This window comes from Mycteria americana, chromosome 17, assembly GCF_035582795.1.
Source record: "Mycteria americana isolate JAX WOST 10 ecotype Jacksonville Zoo and Gardens chromosome 17, USCA_MyAme_1.0, whole genome shotgun sequence".
Classification (NCBI taxonomy): domain Eukaryota; kingdom Metazoa; phylum Chordata; class Aves; order Ciconiiformes; family Ciconiidae; genus Mycteria; species Mycteria americana.
Genome location: NC_134381.1, coordinates 8,247,704 through 8,264,579, shown reverse-complemented (window position 1 = coordinate 8,264,579; position 16,876 = coordinate 8,247,704). Strand labels below are relative to the sequence as shown.

General features: G+C 43.6%; 1 protein-coding gene across 1 annotated transcript in view; it reads right to left on the bottom strand.

The window, feature by feature from the left end:
* ABL1 (ABL proto-oncogene 1, non-receptor tyrosine kinase) overlaps positions 1–15,728 on the bottom strand; it is an 85,108-nt gene extending 69,380 nt beyond the window's left edge. The window contains exon 1 of the mRNA XM_075519612.1: positions 14,380–15,728. Within this exon, the coding sequence (XP_075375727.1) occupies positions 14,380–14,515 (136 nt within the window). The 5' untranslated portion in view covers positions 14,516–15,728. The remainder of the gene's footprint in view (positions 1–14,379) is intronic.
* Positions 15,729–16,876: the final 1,148 nt, after the last annotated feature.

Here is a 16,876-nt window from a genome sequence, read left to right as displayed (position 1 = left end):
CCACTAAGCAGTTGGAAGTAATATTTTGCACATTAGAGACTGCCAAAGTATTGACTAAAATCAGACTATTCACAAGTTACACGAACTTGTACGTTTAATTAAAGCAGCAGCAATCTGAGATTGCAACACTCTTGTGATTAGAGCAATAGCTCAAGAGTTCCAGGCTGCGGTGGGAGAGGAGAGCAGGGATGTCTACACGTCAACGTAGCCGAGTGCTGCCAGCATTTCAAGTACAGCTGCCCCAAGAAGGACATCGTCAGTCTCTAAGCACCACCTTCCCAAAATGCAGCAGGAAGGAACAACTACGCAGAACTACAGACGGAAGATGTCAAAATAGCAAATTGAGTGGGCAAGGCATCTATTTCTCATTACATAAAGGGGCAGAAAGAAAGAAATCGTATTTTCAATAGCAAGTTAATATATCCAAGAGCTTAGAAGTTGACCCAAGAAGAAAAACAAGATTAGGTTTGCTCTTTTTTGCTGCTTAGGGCAGACAAAGCCCCTCTCAGAAAACCACCATTTTTCATGCCAGCTTTGACCATCTTAAAACCAGGAAAAGAAAGAGGATAAAATCCAATTTTTCTTTTTTAAATCCTTGGCAGGTCACCTGCAAGTGCAGGCCAACAGCTTTTCTAGTAGACAGTAAGAAATTATGATTTTCTTTTCTAAACAAGGATTTCAGTTCCTTCAGCTCAACAGCAGGATTTTCATAGTCCGACAGAATAAAAAGCAATCAGCCAACCTGCAAGAGCATCCAATTTGAAGATGGACAGTGGCTTCTCCAAGGGAAAAAGCAATAATTTGATAGAGACAAAACACAAAAACAAAACAATCAAAACAACACCCAAAAAAAATCAGCTTTAGCACACTAGAAGACAAAAGGTGAGCAGCTACAAGATGAGTGTGAAATGTCAGGGGATACACCACACAAATTTGCAAAGGACAGGTGGCTATCGGATGGGCATCTACCAGAGAGCGTTATACAAGAAGAGTTTAATCTTCCCCCACCCCAATGAAAAATCAAAGCAAAATGAACGTGCATCGCATTCTGTGTATTGGCACTATCATCTTTACAAAAGACAATGCTTCTAATTTAAACCAGCAAACACAAATTATCCCATCCCCGAGTACCTGCCGGCACTTCCACCCTTTTCTTAACCCTCTAACACTCCTAGGAAGAAGTCTTATTACCTATTTACATGGGCTGATAAAGCAAGAAGTTGCAGCTTTACGATGATAAAGAACATGAAGACAAAGGATCTGGTTTTTGACTTATGAACAAACCAAGCAGGTACTTGTTAACTACCCGTGATGTGCACTGCTGTTCCTTGCTACAAGGAAGAATGCAGCATGTCATTTGCCTCGGCACTGGCGCATCCCTGGAATCACTACCTACACAAACCTCAATTACCCAGCCTGAACATATACATTCTGCTTATCCAAGGACAATCCCCACACTGAGGGGAAATGATTGGGAAAAAAAAAATCTCAATTATTCTGTCAAACATAACACTAGCTGATGCCAGGCAGAAAGAAAAAGCTACATGTGATGGGCTTTTTTTCGGTTTTATTTGGTTTGGTAGCAAGAGTTTTCATTTCTACTGTGTGCAAGAGCCAGATGTGGGAGGAAAAGCGTAGGTGGCACAAGGGAAAGTAGGAACGAAGGTCCTTGTCGCGGTTTATCTATGGTACACTACGTTTCAAAATAACAGGAGCTCTGTCATCCAGGCTGGCTCATAACCGCCCCCGCAGCAGGAAGCAGCAGAAGAGCCCCGGAGAAGCCGTGCACATTTCCGTCGTCCTCCTCCCCCCGTCCGCCTTATCTGCTTTTACGTGTGCGTCTCATACAATGCCCGCAGGCCAACCCCTGGCGACGCCAGGTCCTCAAACCAAACCTTTTATGAAACAGGTCCAGGTATGATCCCAGGCTAAAAGCAATTCTCTCTCCACAGCGGCAAATGCAGGATGCTCAGATTGATGCGTTAGCCTCCAAAATCAAGAGTCAGGATGGGTGATTTGTACTCAAGAGGAGTCGGAGGTGCTGCATCATGCAAGGGGATGAATACAGGCAGCTGCCGGCACCAAAGTCCCTGGCTCTGGTGGGGCTTCGTTCGGGCAGAACCTGCATTCGCACAACTTTGCAAAACAGCTGGGCCCGCAGGGATAGTGTCAGGATTTAGGTGCACTGACAGAACTTCTTAGCAAAAGCTCGCCCACAGACCTCCTTCCACCCCACCCTTTTTTTGATAGCACTTTGCCTAAAGTTTTACACTCAGATTTTTTTTTTTAAAAACACTTTTTTTGATGAGGAGAGAAGAGCAAGGGAAAGTGCCCAACCTACTCTCTTCCAGTTTGCTGTAGTCTAAAGAAATCTATTTGTTCAGCTTTGTATTCAGCATCATTGAGATAATAATTTTTAATTGTACTGCGTATTTGTATCCATTTTAAATAAATCTGAATTTCTTTACAAGTCAGGAATGGACCCTACAATTATCTTTTCAATGCATCTCCCCTTAAGTAAGGCTTTTCTCTCCAAAGGAGGCTGCAAAGCTCTCGGACTCATCCCTTGTGCATGCCCCAGAAAAGCGTACCTCCACGGTGGCTGGCTACGGATACAACCACAGTACACACCAAAGCAAGGACAGAGAGAACTCAAATCCAAGCGTGATTGTGTAAGACTGTAGTAAAGAGGTCCCTGAGGTAGAAGAGAGCACCTTTACTTGCATGGGGTTAGTTTTACTTCTAAAATTTTTAGTAGTAGTACATTTTTAAAATTCAGCTGCTAGCAATTTCAATTTGAGAATCATAAAAAGTACTATATTAATAATTGAAATGTAAAATACCCATCTGATTCGCTCCAGTCCTCAGTCCCCCTCCCCAAAGGGCTTGATTTGCCTTAGGGGAGCATTTCACAAGCAGCACATCAACTTTCTGAAATACAACTTCAGCAGATGAAAGCCTCATAACCACAGAAGAGCTGCCGTCCTTCTAATTCTGGAATTTAAAAACGGTGACATCCACGGAGCTATTTAAACTAATTTAAAGGTAGAATGGCCAAAATATTTCAGCCCAACCAAGCACTTCAGATGCCACACGGTATAGTTATTTCAGATGCGGCTCATCGGCAATCTCCCTATTTCAGCCACAACATCCACTCTTTATCAACCAGCAGACAGCGTTCCGCCATCTCTGCCATGACTCACCGAGACTGGGGTGACGAGGCACCCTCAACACCGGGTGATTCAAGCCTATCTGGTGGCCATGAAACATGTCTCATACCAGGGGCTCCAGATCATCAGGTTCTGAAGTCCAGCTGAAGCCCACCACTTCCTAATTTGGAAACGTTGCAGATGAGGGAGATGTCTGAGCCGGAAAGCATCTGCTCTGTTGGTGTCTGAGTCTTTCACCTTGATGTTTTTAATGTAGTTATGCAGGACTAAATGATGTGAGCATGGCCAATACACCGTAACATTCACTTTTCTGGGGAAAAGTAACCTAAGTTATCAAATTAGAACAAAAATACCTCACTGGATTTGTGCTACTTATTCCAATGAGTGGAATGCAAATATTTCATGTCAACATTTCATGGTTCTTTGAATCCTTACCTGATACTAAATGCAGCACCGATCACTATTTTCATTTAATGTTCTTCAAATCCTGTGTTTTTACCCATGATTACAAAGCCACGGTACTGCTCAGTGAAGTTCGCAGTTATTCTCAGGAGAAGTCTCCTTTCAACACTGCGGCACTGCAACATGGCAATGAAATGTCATGCATACCTTTGTTTTGCAAAGGCAAAACTGCAGTAACCAAAATTATTATATTAGCATTTAAAGCTAGTATTTGCCTCCAAAAATCCAACCTTATTATTCTAATTCATCCTTTTGCTTGGGTCAAAATATTACCTACCTATTTAAGAGGTGTTATTAGCACTGTGCCTTTTGCTAACCAGTAACAGCCTTTAGGATTTGGCCCTCTCCAGACCCATCGCTGCAGCAGTTCCAGAATGAACTCCTAGAACATGTCAGCAAGTTGTACTTAGCGAGCAATACAAAACACACAACGCATCTGGTGGTGTACTTGTCGTCATACAAAGCCTCACAGTATACCCACTCTCTAGCAAGAGCAAGGTAAAAAGCACCAGTAATTCTTGCAGTGAGGTCTAATTAGACTGAAATTTCCCCAGCAGATTTTTTTCCTAATGACATGGAATGTGAAGGGTTGAGCAACACTTACACTGTCTTATGTGATCACCTCATAACAATAATTACTACTTAATACCTGAAACATCCTTGACATCCAAACCTGTGTGGGAGGCACTAGCTAGACATAACAGACAATCCGCAGAACCCAAAGAAATTGCAGCTTCTATATGAACATCAACAGTATCAAATGATGGGAATAGCTTCGCCTTCCCTCCAGTTAATTTCCAGTAAAGGATATCTATTTTGTGTTAAATAGCCACACATTTGGAAAAAAAAATGTATATAGCAAACACATTTAGTGCAATCCATCGATAGTCTTAAAAGAAGTAAAGGTTTGATTGCAGAGAATTTTAAATGCATCTTCTTATCCATCAAGTTAAATACATTTAAGACGAAATAACAGCTTGGCATTAATTCAAAATTTTTCATTTGAGCTTTCCGAAGTTATTTGCAAACATTAGGTGTAGCCAGACAACAATAGCTCTAATAGCTGTTCCAGTAATTCTGGCTAAACTGGAATGTACCTTTTAAACGAACATTATGTGTTGTCAGATTTACAGAGGATACGAAGAGAGCTTAGAGCTAATAAAAATAATAAAAACCCATTCAAGCATACATATTTATAGCTTAAACTATTTTGCTAGATGCACTAAATCTTCTTCATTATTATAAAATTCTCCCACCCAAAAGAGATTTGAGTAAAATAGAGTATTACTAGATTACAGCTTCGCTTTTGTTAGCATTGTTATGACTTCATAAAAGTTTAACGCCACAATTAGCTTTGTGATAGCAATTCTGACATTCAGACAACACCAACCGTGTAAATAGCTATAACAGGCTGAATATTGTTTTCAGTTATTCTCTGAGCATCCTCGCCAGGAAAAGCTCACATGTTTAGAAATGCTGGACACAATGCTACAAGAGGATTTACAGAATCAACTTCTATACTGAGAGAATCACACAATTTAATATTTTTTTAAAAGTATGTAATTTTAAAAAGTCAGTGTGGCATGAAAGTGGTAAAGAGGTAGGGGAACGAGATCAAATGCAGAAGACAGCAATAAGTGAAAAGGAATACAGCACTGAAAACTATTTCCGTTGTTTTAAAAAATGAAGAATGGCCTGAAATGGAGCTTGAGGAGGTGGGGGAGCAAGATTTTCCCATTAACAGCAAAAGCAAGCATCACCTACCAACCTCTTTTTCATCAGCAAGCAAGCTGAGAAAGATTATAGGCTCTGAAAGTAACTAAAAAGACTTGACAGCCAGTATTCCTGAAATTCACGGTTGTCACTTCTGACCCTGGTTCTTGCCATTAGCTTTTGCTCATTTCCAAGACACTTCTTACTGCAGGGGGGTTGTTTTAACCAGAGCAAGTTATTAAAAAGATTCAGAGAAGACACCTGGTGGCCAGTGCATCAAATGACAGTTTAATTTTCTCGAGGTTTATTATAAAGGTATCACAAAAATCCAAATGAAAACAGTTGAGTTTACTGCATAACAGCCCTGTTATGCAGGAGCAGCCCTTCACCAGTTACATTAAATGAGACAGGACCTAAAAAGCAGCCTTTGAAATTGGGCAACCTGAACACAAATGAAATAGCAAACATTTCCCGAAAGTCCAAACAATTTCCTATTTAAAGTTTCCATGTCCTTATCCCACTACCGTTCACACATTCAGCCTCTGGAAAAACAACATTGTTTATTCTGGGAACACACACCAAAATAAAGGCCATGAAAAGCCATCAGTTACACCAGGTGTGGATTGGCAGCCCATCAGCTCATTGGGGCCACTGCAAAAACCTGACAAAGCTGATGTGTGTTGGTAGATTCTGGAAGCGTAGAGTAAGTGACATTTCCTCCTGTACAGCGTCAGTGTCACGGGAAACACAGGGAACATGCCCAGGTCACTCTGTACTTCCACCGGCCATGGACGTTGGACAGGGAACAAACAGCAGGTCAGCAAAGGGGGGAATCCTGTACTTCAGCAAGCTTTGCCATCCCCAAACCCAGGCATTTAACAGGCAGCAGAATACGTAATTCAATACAGTCTTCATCACACATTATTCCCAGCTTCTGAGGCCACCATTCCCTCTTTGATGCAAATGGGGAGTGCAAATCACAGCAGAATAAGGTTCACTGTTTTACTATTTTCTGAGCTCTAAGGAGAGACTGGACCAAACAGGACTTGCTACTGATCAGACAAAGGATGAGCCTACAGAAAGGCAGACTGGACACAACTCAGGCCCTGGAAAGGCGTACGAGAAGTACTGAGGGGATATGGCAGGAATAAGGTAGGAACTTAAGTCAGTCTAAAAGATGAATGCACCAAAATGCCTTAGAAAAGCGGCACTAATGTATAAGAAGCTTCTCAGGGCAGGCAACATCTAGCAATATTGATTCTTTAAGACACACAATGAAACCAAAGTCTTAATGATTAATAACCCGTTGTGAAATTCTATTCATTAGGTAAAAACAGTGCACAGAGATGACACAACATAAATCAGGCAGTCTCCTCAATCATGAAAGAATGATGATCTTGCTTGCGTCCGTGTAAATTAGCAGCAATCGCTCTGCGGAAAAGCAAGCTCATGCTTTTCACAACCTGACTGATAACAGCAAGGGAGAAATGCTGGGAAAGAACAAAAAAACCTAAATCTAATTTCAACACTAACTTCAGAAAGCACTTTAGGCAAAAACTAAAGCGAGCTGGTATTCAGGCACACTTGTCCCATCATTACAATGAGATGTGTGGAAAGGGACTCCTCCCAGAGCATAACACACCATTTCAGCAGATTCGCATCAAATTTTGCCATCAGGGCGGTGCAACTCCCAGCCATCTCACAAAAAGTTATGCTTAATAACTAAGTGCAGAACTGGCATTAAACGTGCAAGTTTAAAGAAAGAACAAAATTAAGAACTAAGGAGAGTTCTAACTAATAACTAATTTATTTAAGAACTAAGGAAAGACGTTGCCTTAGGCAGCTTTACTTACTAAAACCGTCTGGATGTTCATTACCCTTTTTGTCCAAGATTCCTCTTTATACTGATAAAATGGATACTCTGGTAAGCAGATTAATAACCTCTACAGGTTGTTTAAATTGATCTTCAATCAGCATACAGCAGGATAAGAGTTGACTGATAAGACCATCCACAAAAGCAAAGCAACAAGAGTCCCTCTTCCTTCTGCTGAAATTGCTCTTCACGCTCCTATAGTAACGGACTTCTGCGATTCACAACAGACCTTTTTATAAGGAGACTTACTACTTCTCACAAGAATGGCACAGTACGTCTGAAATGACAGAAGACTGCTGGGTGAAGACACTAGGCCTCTTTCTACGGCTATCGACAGACATTGCAGATAGAAGGCAGCCCCCTCCCCCTGCCAAAAAAAAAAAAAAAAAAAAGGAAAGCAAAGTCCATCTGCAACAATGACTCCAGAAGGACTGTAGTATTTTAAATGCTTCCTTCAGTCTGCATGAATGTGAATCAATCCGAGCATTTTATATAGCTGAAAGAGATGACACCTATAATGCACCGAACATCCACTCCCACACAGTACCACGGCAATCAATGTTTTAAACCTTACGGTGTGGATCGAGTACACCAATGGAGCTGCAGTGATGTCCCGGGAAATCTGGGGATGCTAAAATACTCCAAACAGGGACCGAGGCTTAAGGCAGCACGCTATGAACCTTTACGGAACGCACCACGGGTAGCAGCTGGATGTTAAGAGCTGGACTAAATACTGCAGCCATGCGTTCAGACTGCCTGGTATCAGTTAACAGCATTCCTTATCTGACACCTTGCCAAGACACTGGTTAGTCCACGTGAGTAAACACAGCACAACTGCCGAGGACTGACAATACTCACCCATTTATTTTTTGTCTGTTTTATCGGAGTTCCTATAAGTGCAGCTGGAAACACAATCCTATTGTTCCAAGACACAACACAACAGCATCCCCACCCTAAACCAACCATCAACAGGACAAGACTTTCCAAGGCCATTTTCACTTTTCTGCGCCCTCATGATTTGCCACGTGCCACAGAGCCCATCGCAGAGAGCACCAGGGATGAAACTCGGGATTCCCAGCTCTCAGCAATGGGACTGTGTCAATGCCTCACTTTCAAGCTTAAGATTTAAACTCTTCAATTTAAAATACTGTGAGTTTGTTGGTAAATGTTGAAGTGTGCTGAATGAGATGATCGCTTACAAGCAATGATTTCTGTTCTAATACCCTGCAGCTTTCTCTTGCCTCCCTGTCCTGATCTTCTCACATAGCCTTCCTATTAAAATTTGTAAATAAGAATGCAGAACCAGCACAATCTGTTAATGAAAGTCTGGCATACCTATTCGTCATGAACAAGATGAACTGCTTAAACATGGCAAGTTATCAAAGATTAGTCAGTGCACAAAACAGAACTGCTTTTGCCCAGGAAAAGGATTAGCCTTTCCCCATCATCATCATCTTCCACCTCGGCGTGTCGAAAAGCAGTTTAGCAAGACTTAGGTCTCTTTCCTAACATATTCCAAACCTAGATCAAGTTTTGTGGAGGAGCTTCTTAGCAAAACCTACTGGTATTAGATAATTGGAGCAGGAAAAAATATAGCAAGAGCTTTGTATGATGAAAAGGGATATAGTCAGCGGCAGTAAACAAATCTGCATTTGGTGTGCAGCAGACATCAGCATTAACCAGGTTAATACCAAAGCACATCAAAGTTGGATACATATGCAATGACCTCAAAAGCTGGGGATAAGTCTCTCCTAATAGAGATGGAAATTAAAGTTTGGGAGCTGCCAAATCTCCAACCTAACAATGAAGAAAGTTTTGTCAGTTTAGAACGCAGACCTGAGACACTGAAGTCAGGCTCTAAGTAATGGACTCCTATTAGGCTGATGTTAACCATACAATTTCAGGTGAAAGGCCTAAAGCAGAATCAGAAGCAGTAAAGCAGTTTCTTTCAAGTCTCAGGTTTTGCAGTTGGTGAAGCAGAAATGGAGTATAAAAATGCCCTAAGGAACAATGGAAAGAGATAAATGCAGGGTTTCTAACTACACGGGTTTAAAGAAACAGTGTTCTAGTATGGAAAGAATCTCATTTAAATCATTTCCATGTATGGGCAATTGACTATCTAATAAATGTATATTGCATATAAAGAAGATATATTGACCTCACCTGTACGATAAAGGATAACAAGTACAAAGTCATATATTATTGCTTGATCACAACCTGCTCTGGACCACCCAGCTGATAAAAGTATATTCCAAAGCTGAAGAGTTCTTAATAACATTTTACTTAGGGGGGGAAAAAAAAAAAAAAAAAAAAACAACACCAAACACCAACCAACTTCTTGGAATTATGCATTTTCCTACACGGTATGAAAATGATCAGCATTTCATAAAAATAATAAACACCAATGTAATTATAACAGTATATATGGTAGTATATACTCGTGTATGCTGGTCAATCACTAAGTCCTGAGGAAGGAACCAATTATAAAGTAATTTACTCATTTTCACAATCCAAACAGTCAAAACATGAAATTTAACAGCATAAAACAAGATAGATTATTAAACCTAAAGACTCTTAAAAATCAATTTTAAATCAATAATATAGAAAAAGATCGTTTTAATTGTTTTTTTTCTAATAGTGAATTTCATAGGGCATCTCTCCAACTGGCAGCTGTGGCAAGCTTATGCTATGGATCTATTTTGCACAATTACTTCCTAGTTAAAGCACTAAAACTTTCAGCACCCTTGTAAGGAGAAAAGTTCAGATCCAATATGAAAGAGACACTAGTAGGCTGACTTCAGCTATATTCAGCACTGAAGGGATTAGAAAAATGGATCCAGTTCCTGGAGTTCGTCTCTCTTTACAGGAAGGTAAACAGCTCGTTTGAGCTTTCCTATCACTTATCTGCTGGAAGAGAAACTATCAGAAAGACCCCATTTTGTCACTATGAGGAAAATAAGAAAAGAACATTCTTGTGCAAGTGCTTTATCAACTATACTCTAAAGATACTTAAAATAAAGCTCAAAGCTGAACAACTATCACTCCCTGGTAGTGTAAAGGTGTAACAGATTCAAAAGGAAAGTTCCTTTTCTTTCTACCAACTTTACAGTTAGCCATATTTGTATAACTTTGCAGAATGTCTCAAACACAAAACAATTAAAAAGTTGTAAGACCAGGTTGATATCTATCAGTGATCCATTATATGTAACGAGAAGCAGCATATAAGAATGTCTCATACTCAAAACCTCTTCAGAAGGTTTCTTCTTCCTCCCAAAACAATTATTTCTCTGACTGCTACAGCAAAACTGGCACCAATGAGAGCAAATACGTACATCAAAGCTGTAGCAACATTTGAAAGACCTATATTTCAAGATATTATTTACCATAATTTCCCATTGTTAAATCCAGAAATCACACTCAAGTTCCCACCAACATGCCCACGGAAAGACGGTCCCCATTCCCAGTCACCATCACATCTATGCATTAAAGAATACATATAAAACCCAACCTTTCAGGCTTGCACAAGCAGAGATGCTGCTCAGGATTTCACCTCTCAGAACACTGTTCTGCTGCTGACCAAGAAGCATCACCACAGTCAATTGCACAATAACTGGAATTCAAAGCTGTGGACCAAACCTACCACCTTGCTAAGCAGTTATCCTAGCACCTCTTCTTCACCTCAGCATCACAGGTCTAATGATCAGAATTCATTTTTTAAGCCTTCAGGTGCTGCTTTTGCTTGGAGATACTGTTCTACCAAGATGCTTCAGGGGATCTGCTCATCATTCAGCACAGCAACACCTACCCAAGACAGTCAGAGAAGGTGTGGTGTTTGCCGATCGCTCCAGTTAACTACTGCCAACTCCAGGATCAGAGTTGAGTCCTGTGGGAATACACCTCAATTATTTGTTTCTTTCTTTTCTGAAGTCTGAGTTTTGCCCAGATTAATATTCCAGAAAGGCACAAGATACACCAGTGTGCAAACTTCAATCTGCATTTACAAAGTCTTTCCCATTAACTGTCTACCGACCACAGCTTTTCTCTCAGTTGGACGTTCACAAAAAGCAGTGACTATAGACTCGTTTCTCAGCCAAGAAAAGCTCAGGGGAAGAGGCAAACATTGCCTTTATACTTTCTCGCAATTTCAAGCTTGCAAGCAATCTAAGAGATGGACTAATCTGTGTCAAGATGAAATCTATAAAATCCCGTCAAGCACTACTCTGCTGCCCAGGGTAACTACAGCAGAGTGAGCTCCAGCTTGCAAAACACCCTTAGTGCAGAAAGCAGCAAGACAAAGAAAGAAGTCTAAAACTTGCCCATAGATTATTTTTTCCCCCTTAATGCACTCCTCAATTGTCAACTCATGACAAAATTTAGAGCCTTTCTGCATTATTCTCACAGAACATTTGACCACCAGCAGAGCTGATTTCTGGCCAGTTGCCTCCTTGCTTTTCAGAAGCCTCTCGATGCACTGCTTTGAGCACTACAGAGAGAACGACTGAGAAATGAAATTACTTCCCTGAAAAGTTATTTTGCCTTACACTGTTAGTATCTGATAATATTTACTAACCCTTTCAGCTAAGATTCAATACCACTGAAGCAATTAAGATCTTCGGTGCTCTGAAAACCACTGCTAAGTGTCTGCTGAATCGGCCTCAGTAAAACTTAGCAGGTGGTGGTCCCACTGAAACGGGGTTATGAAACAGCTTTACCAAAACACAACCATAACAGGAGAGCCATGCTATTACCAGCTCCACTTTTTTTTTGTTTTATCATGGTTTTTAATATACAAGAACTTCAAACCTTTAAGAGTTCGACTGTCTCAAGAGGTTTGCTTTAAGCAGGTCACCCTGGAATTTCTCCTCAAACATTTCTTAGTTATGAAAAGCAAGAAACACGATTTTCTAGGGACAAGCTAGTTCCCACAGTGTGGCAAAGAACCCAGATACAGTGTTCGGCATTTAGAAGAAACTGTGTAATCAAAGTGCTGAAAGACAAACATGCAGAAATTTAAGCCCTGAAAAAATGCCAATATTTTTATGAACTACAGCCTATGGAACCATCTCTGAATAGGACTGAAAACACTAAATACTATTCTGTCCATTAATTATAAAGTATGTCAGACTATATATATTTCAAAGACAAGTTAGCAAATAAAAAAATTGAGGGAGATGAAGAACTTTCTAAAATGACCTTTGTTTCCTCTGTATTTTTCCAGATATTTTAAGATAGCATTTTTCAGGATAGGAGCAGCTCAAACTCAAAACAGAGCTGAACAACAAACAACAGTGGTACAGCCTTCTACTGCCTGTACTGCGAAGAACCATTTAATACACTCAAAGGAAGAAACTTTTCCTCATGTGGATAAGCGAGGCTGATCTTTTGCAGTTCTCTTAACAGATGTACTGGCCTTGATGTCCCCTTTCAAGTTTATTCTTTTCTAAATCAAGACACTGAGGTCTCTTGTGGACATATGGTATAAGGACATTATAGATGCTATTTTTCTTTGCGAAGTGCTAGGATCTTCTGACCTCAGGTCATACTGGCAAGAAGTTACCATCTGCCTGTTCCTGTTAGGTGATCAAAAAGGAGCATTTCTGGCTCTTCTACTACATCAAAACACCGAAGGTAGTTAGAATATTGTACTGCTTGCAGTTGGCGCTCTCGCTGTATCTCATCTGACCTTGAAACTCTGTCCAAAGTAGTAAAAGCAGCAACCAAACTGGGGGTGGAGGAGTGGGTATATCACAGGACTGAAAGCATGGCTTGGAAAAATCCAGCAGCGGGTTTATCATCAGAGGGACAAGCTAGCCCTTATGTTCTCCAAACTCCCCTTAATTACCTTCAATTCCCAAATAACCTCAGTGCACAAACATTGTGGGGAAAATCAGAAAAAACAACATTGACGTAACTCAAAACAATATTTCAACACAGTAGTACATACACAGTGTCCCTGTCTGTGTCTTTGCTGAACACTGCACAGGATTTCTTGGTCCCTTCTAGAAACAAAGGATGAGAGAAAGTTTGAAAGCAAAGGCCAGCTAAACCAAAACTGAATCAAAACTTTTCTAACTGCAGACTGTGCTCTCAGACACAGCAAATATTTTGATTTTTAATTATATGAAGATTATAGATGCAGTTTTGTTTTGTTCACAGATAAATTTCCTCAAGAGGACAAAACTGTTGAAGAAGCTTTGTCAAAATCCCATTCTCTGGCAGAAGATAGCAACCAGTAGCATGTCTTCTCAAAGAACATTAGAATTGAAAAACCATTATGCAAACGCAGGGATTACTCCAAAAAGTTTCAGTGGAACAATGCATTTCTGCATCTCACTTTTGTAGAGATGCCTTCAGTTTATAATTTCTTTAGGTTTTTTTTTTTTTAATAGAAGAAAAAAAAAAACAGAACAACCTCTGAAACAGTTACTAAACCTACCTCTGACTCCTACTGAGCTTTTCATTTGGCTTCTCTCCTGGGATTCTCAGGCGAATCTTAATTTGTGGAAGACCAGCAAGTGACAGGATTGCTCTACCCCTAACTTGGCCACTTTTAGCATCTAGCACTTAAATCCATCACAGCATGAGATGAAGACTTAACAGGCTATGAGAAGCCATGAACCAAAACTGCTGTAAACGCACTACGCAAATTAACAAGCAACTGTTTTATTCCAACCAGTTGTCACAACAGCAGTATCCACAAACCTTCCAAAAGAAGTCTTCCCCCCACCCCCCAAGTAGCAGAGTCCCTTTCAATAAATTAAAGCACACTTGTCACTGACCATAGCATCACCATCAGGTGTGCTTAGTCTATATGTACGAAACAGACAACTCGAGAAGGGTGAAATGCTTTCCCAGACTTTAAACTGAACGTATCTAAGGCAGAAATGAGAAGCTTGTACAACGTTAAAGTTACTTCCTTGTATTTTGCATTTAGCTGTATAATAACCTCTGCCCAGGTTTCAAGCAATCTGACCCAAGTTAAGTACTTTCTTAATAAACAATCACAGAAGGTCTGCCTTAAGAAGCAAGGGAGAGAAAACAAAAGACTTCCATGAAGTACACTACCTCTGTATCTGCACCATACCCTTGAATAAATCCATATTGCATCTAGCTCAGCAAATCAAAATTAAACCAAAAGAAATACCAACAGAAACCTCTTACCATGTTCAACGAAGACATTACAGTGCGGGCCCCCATGCCTCGATGACTCCTTCTTCCCTGCTCCTTTGATAAAGTGCAGGGCAGGCAGACTTGGCCTCCTTTGGTCCCCAAGAACTTTTCCAGGCTGCTGCCCCATAAAGTAACTATGGGCAGCCTTTCCCAGGACGAGAAGTTTTTGAAGAAGTCTGTGATCCCTGATCTTCCAGGTTGAGAAGGAGCTTTGAAGGAGAATGTATTTTAGGTGGGCACGTTGGTTGCACTCGCTGCGTGATAAAGTCACTTGAGGCGAAGAATTAAGACAAGCGCAGATTCCTCCAATGCTTCTGAAGATGGCAACAAGGCTCCTTAGGTGACTTTAGGCAAAAAAAATGAGTACAAATTCCAACTGCTTAGTAATGACCAAGTGTTACCAAAGTTTCAGGTTGCCATATGTAGTGTGTCTTCCACCGCGTAAAGGAGAATTAGTTCGTCTCACAATAAAGAAACCACACGTAGGCTCACCCAGGGCAGGAAACAGCCATTCCCACTGCAACCAGTGTCAAGGTTTCTTTTTTTTTCCTCCTTTTCTTTTGCATAGCATTGAGTTAGCAAAGGCCAAGGAGCCACGTATTTGGCTTCAAGTATCGTTGAAGTCTAGCAGGATCAAGTACGCTGAAACCATGTCAGCTCGCAAGGCGAAGCAGAGGCGGCTCTGGGCCTGGCAGGCTCCACGCGCTCCTTGGGGCGAGGGAACAGGACGGGGGGCTCCGGCCTCACAACGCCTCGCCTTCTCCCATTGCAAGCCTCGGGCGCCCGCACCGCCGCTACCTCTCCCGCACACCGGCGGAGGCGAAGCGGGCCAGCGGGGCCCGGGGGGCCATGGAGGCGTCGAAGCAACGCTGGGGCCGCCGGGCCCACGCAGGTGGCCGCCCTCCCGGCCTGCTGCCCGCCTCAGACGGAGCCGGGTGCCGGGGACGGGGTGCGAGGCCGGGGACGCGCTCCGGGAGGCTGGTTCCTGCACAGCAGCCAGAAGAGGTCAAGCGCGGGTGACCGGGCCGGCTGCATCCCCGCGGGGGAGGCCGGCGGCGGGCAAGGCCCGGGCGGGCAGCGGCAGCGGGGCCGAGCCCGGCCCGGCCGCGGCGGGACGCGCGGAGGGGGCCGGGCGGGGGGCGGCGGGGCCGGGCGGCCGCACGCCCGGGGGGGCCCCCGCCAGGCCTGGCAGGAGGAGAGGGACGAGGGGCCGCAGGGCGGGGGGTACCCCGGGGGCTGCCGCCGGGGGCACCCGCGGTGCGGAGCGAGACTGGCGGGGGGCGGCTGCAGGCGGCGAGGGAGATCCCGGAACCCCCGGCGCGGCGCAGCCCCGTCCCCGGCCGGCGGGGCGGGCGGTCACATCCCCTTCCGGCCCCTCCTCCTCCGCCGCCCCCGCCTCCCGCCCGGCCCGGCCCGGCCCGGCCGCTGTCCGCTCCCGCTGCCGGCCCCGGCCGGGCGCCGCGCCCACCGCCATGACGGGGACCTGCCGGGCGGGGAGGAAGCGCCCCGGGGGAAATGGGGAGGTGTGGGGCGGTGAGGGGAGCCGGGGCGATGGGGTCCGTGAGGGGGTTCCGAGGGGGAAGCCCCTGAGGAGATTGGGGGGAACCTCTGAGGGGGATGAGGGGCCGAGCAGGGGCTGGGGGGACCGTGAGGAGACGAGAGGGTGAAGGAGAGGGTGAGGGGAGCCATGAGGAGGCATCGAGGGGGGAGCCGTGAGGGGAATGGAGGGAGGATGAGGGAAGAGGGGGCTGGGGGACACGAAAGTCTCTCCAGGATGAAGCGTGAGGGAAATGGGGGTGCCATGAAGGGGTCTGAGGGGAAGATGAGGTTGGATGGAGAGGGCATGAAGGGGAAGATGAGGGAAATTGAAGGGGAGCCATGAGGGGAGTGGGATGAAGGGGAAGATGGTGGAAATGACAGGTGGAAAAGGGATTTGCTAGTATAACTTCACTAGCAAATGCTAGCCAAGGACGCAGAAAGCTCATGTCAAATCCCTTACCCCTTTGCAAGGACTACCCAAGTTGTTTACCCCTCGATCTGACAGCGAGAGCTCGTTGGCCCTCAAGCCAGCTGGCAACCTCCTCCTGCACATGGGTCTGGAGTCCCCGGCCAGCTCTGGACCCTGGGTTTCTTGCAGAGATGAACAGGAAAGAAGAGATCCTTACTGGGTCAGCTGTGTGCGCAACCATCAGCTTTTCCACAACCAGGGATCGGTCACCCTGCTTGCACAAAGGACTTCACTTCCTTGTTAATGCTGTCAGAGCATATGCAGAACTTGATACCAAAAACAGCCATAGAGGCCAACGAATGTGACAAAACAAATATTTTATTGATCTACTTTCGTGCACCATTTGGTACAAAGATGAAGTTAAACCCCTAAATTCTTCAGCCTGCACCGTGGTGCCCTTAGATGTGCAGCACGAGCGTTCCCTGAGCTAAAGAGCACAGACGGTGACGCTGAAGATATTTAGTTTCTCATACGTTCTCC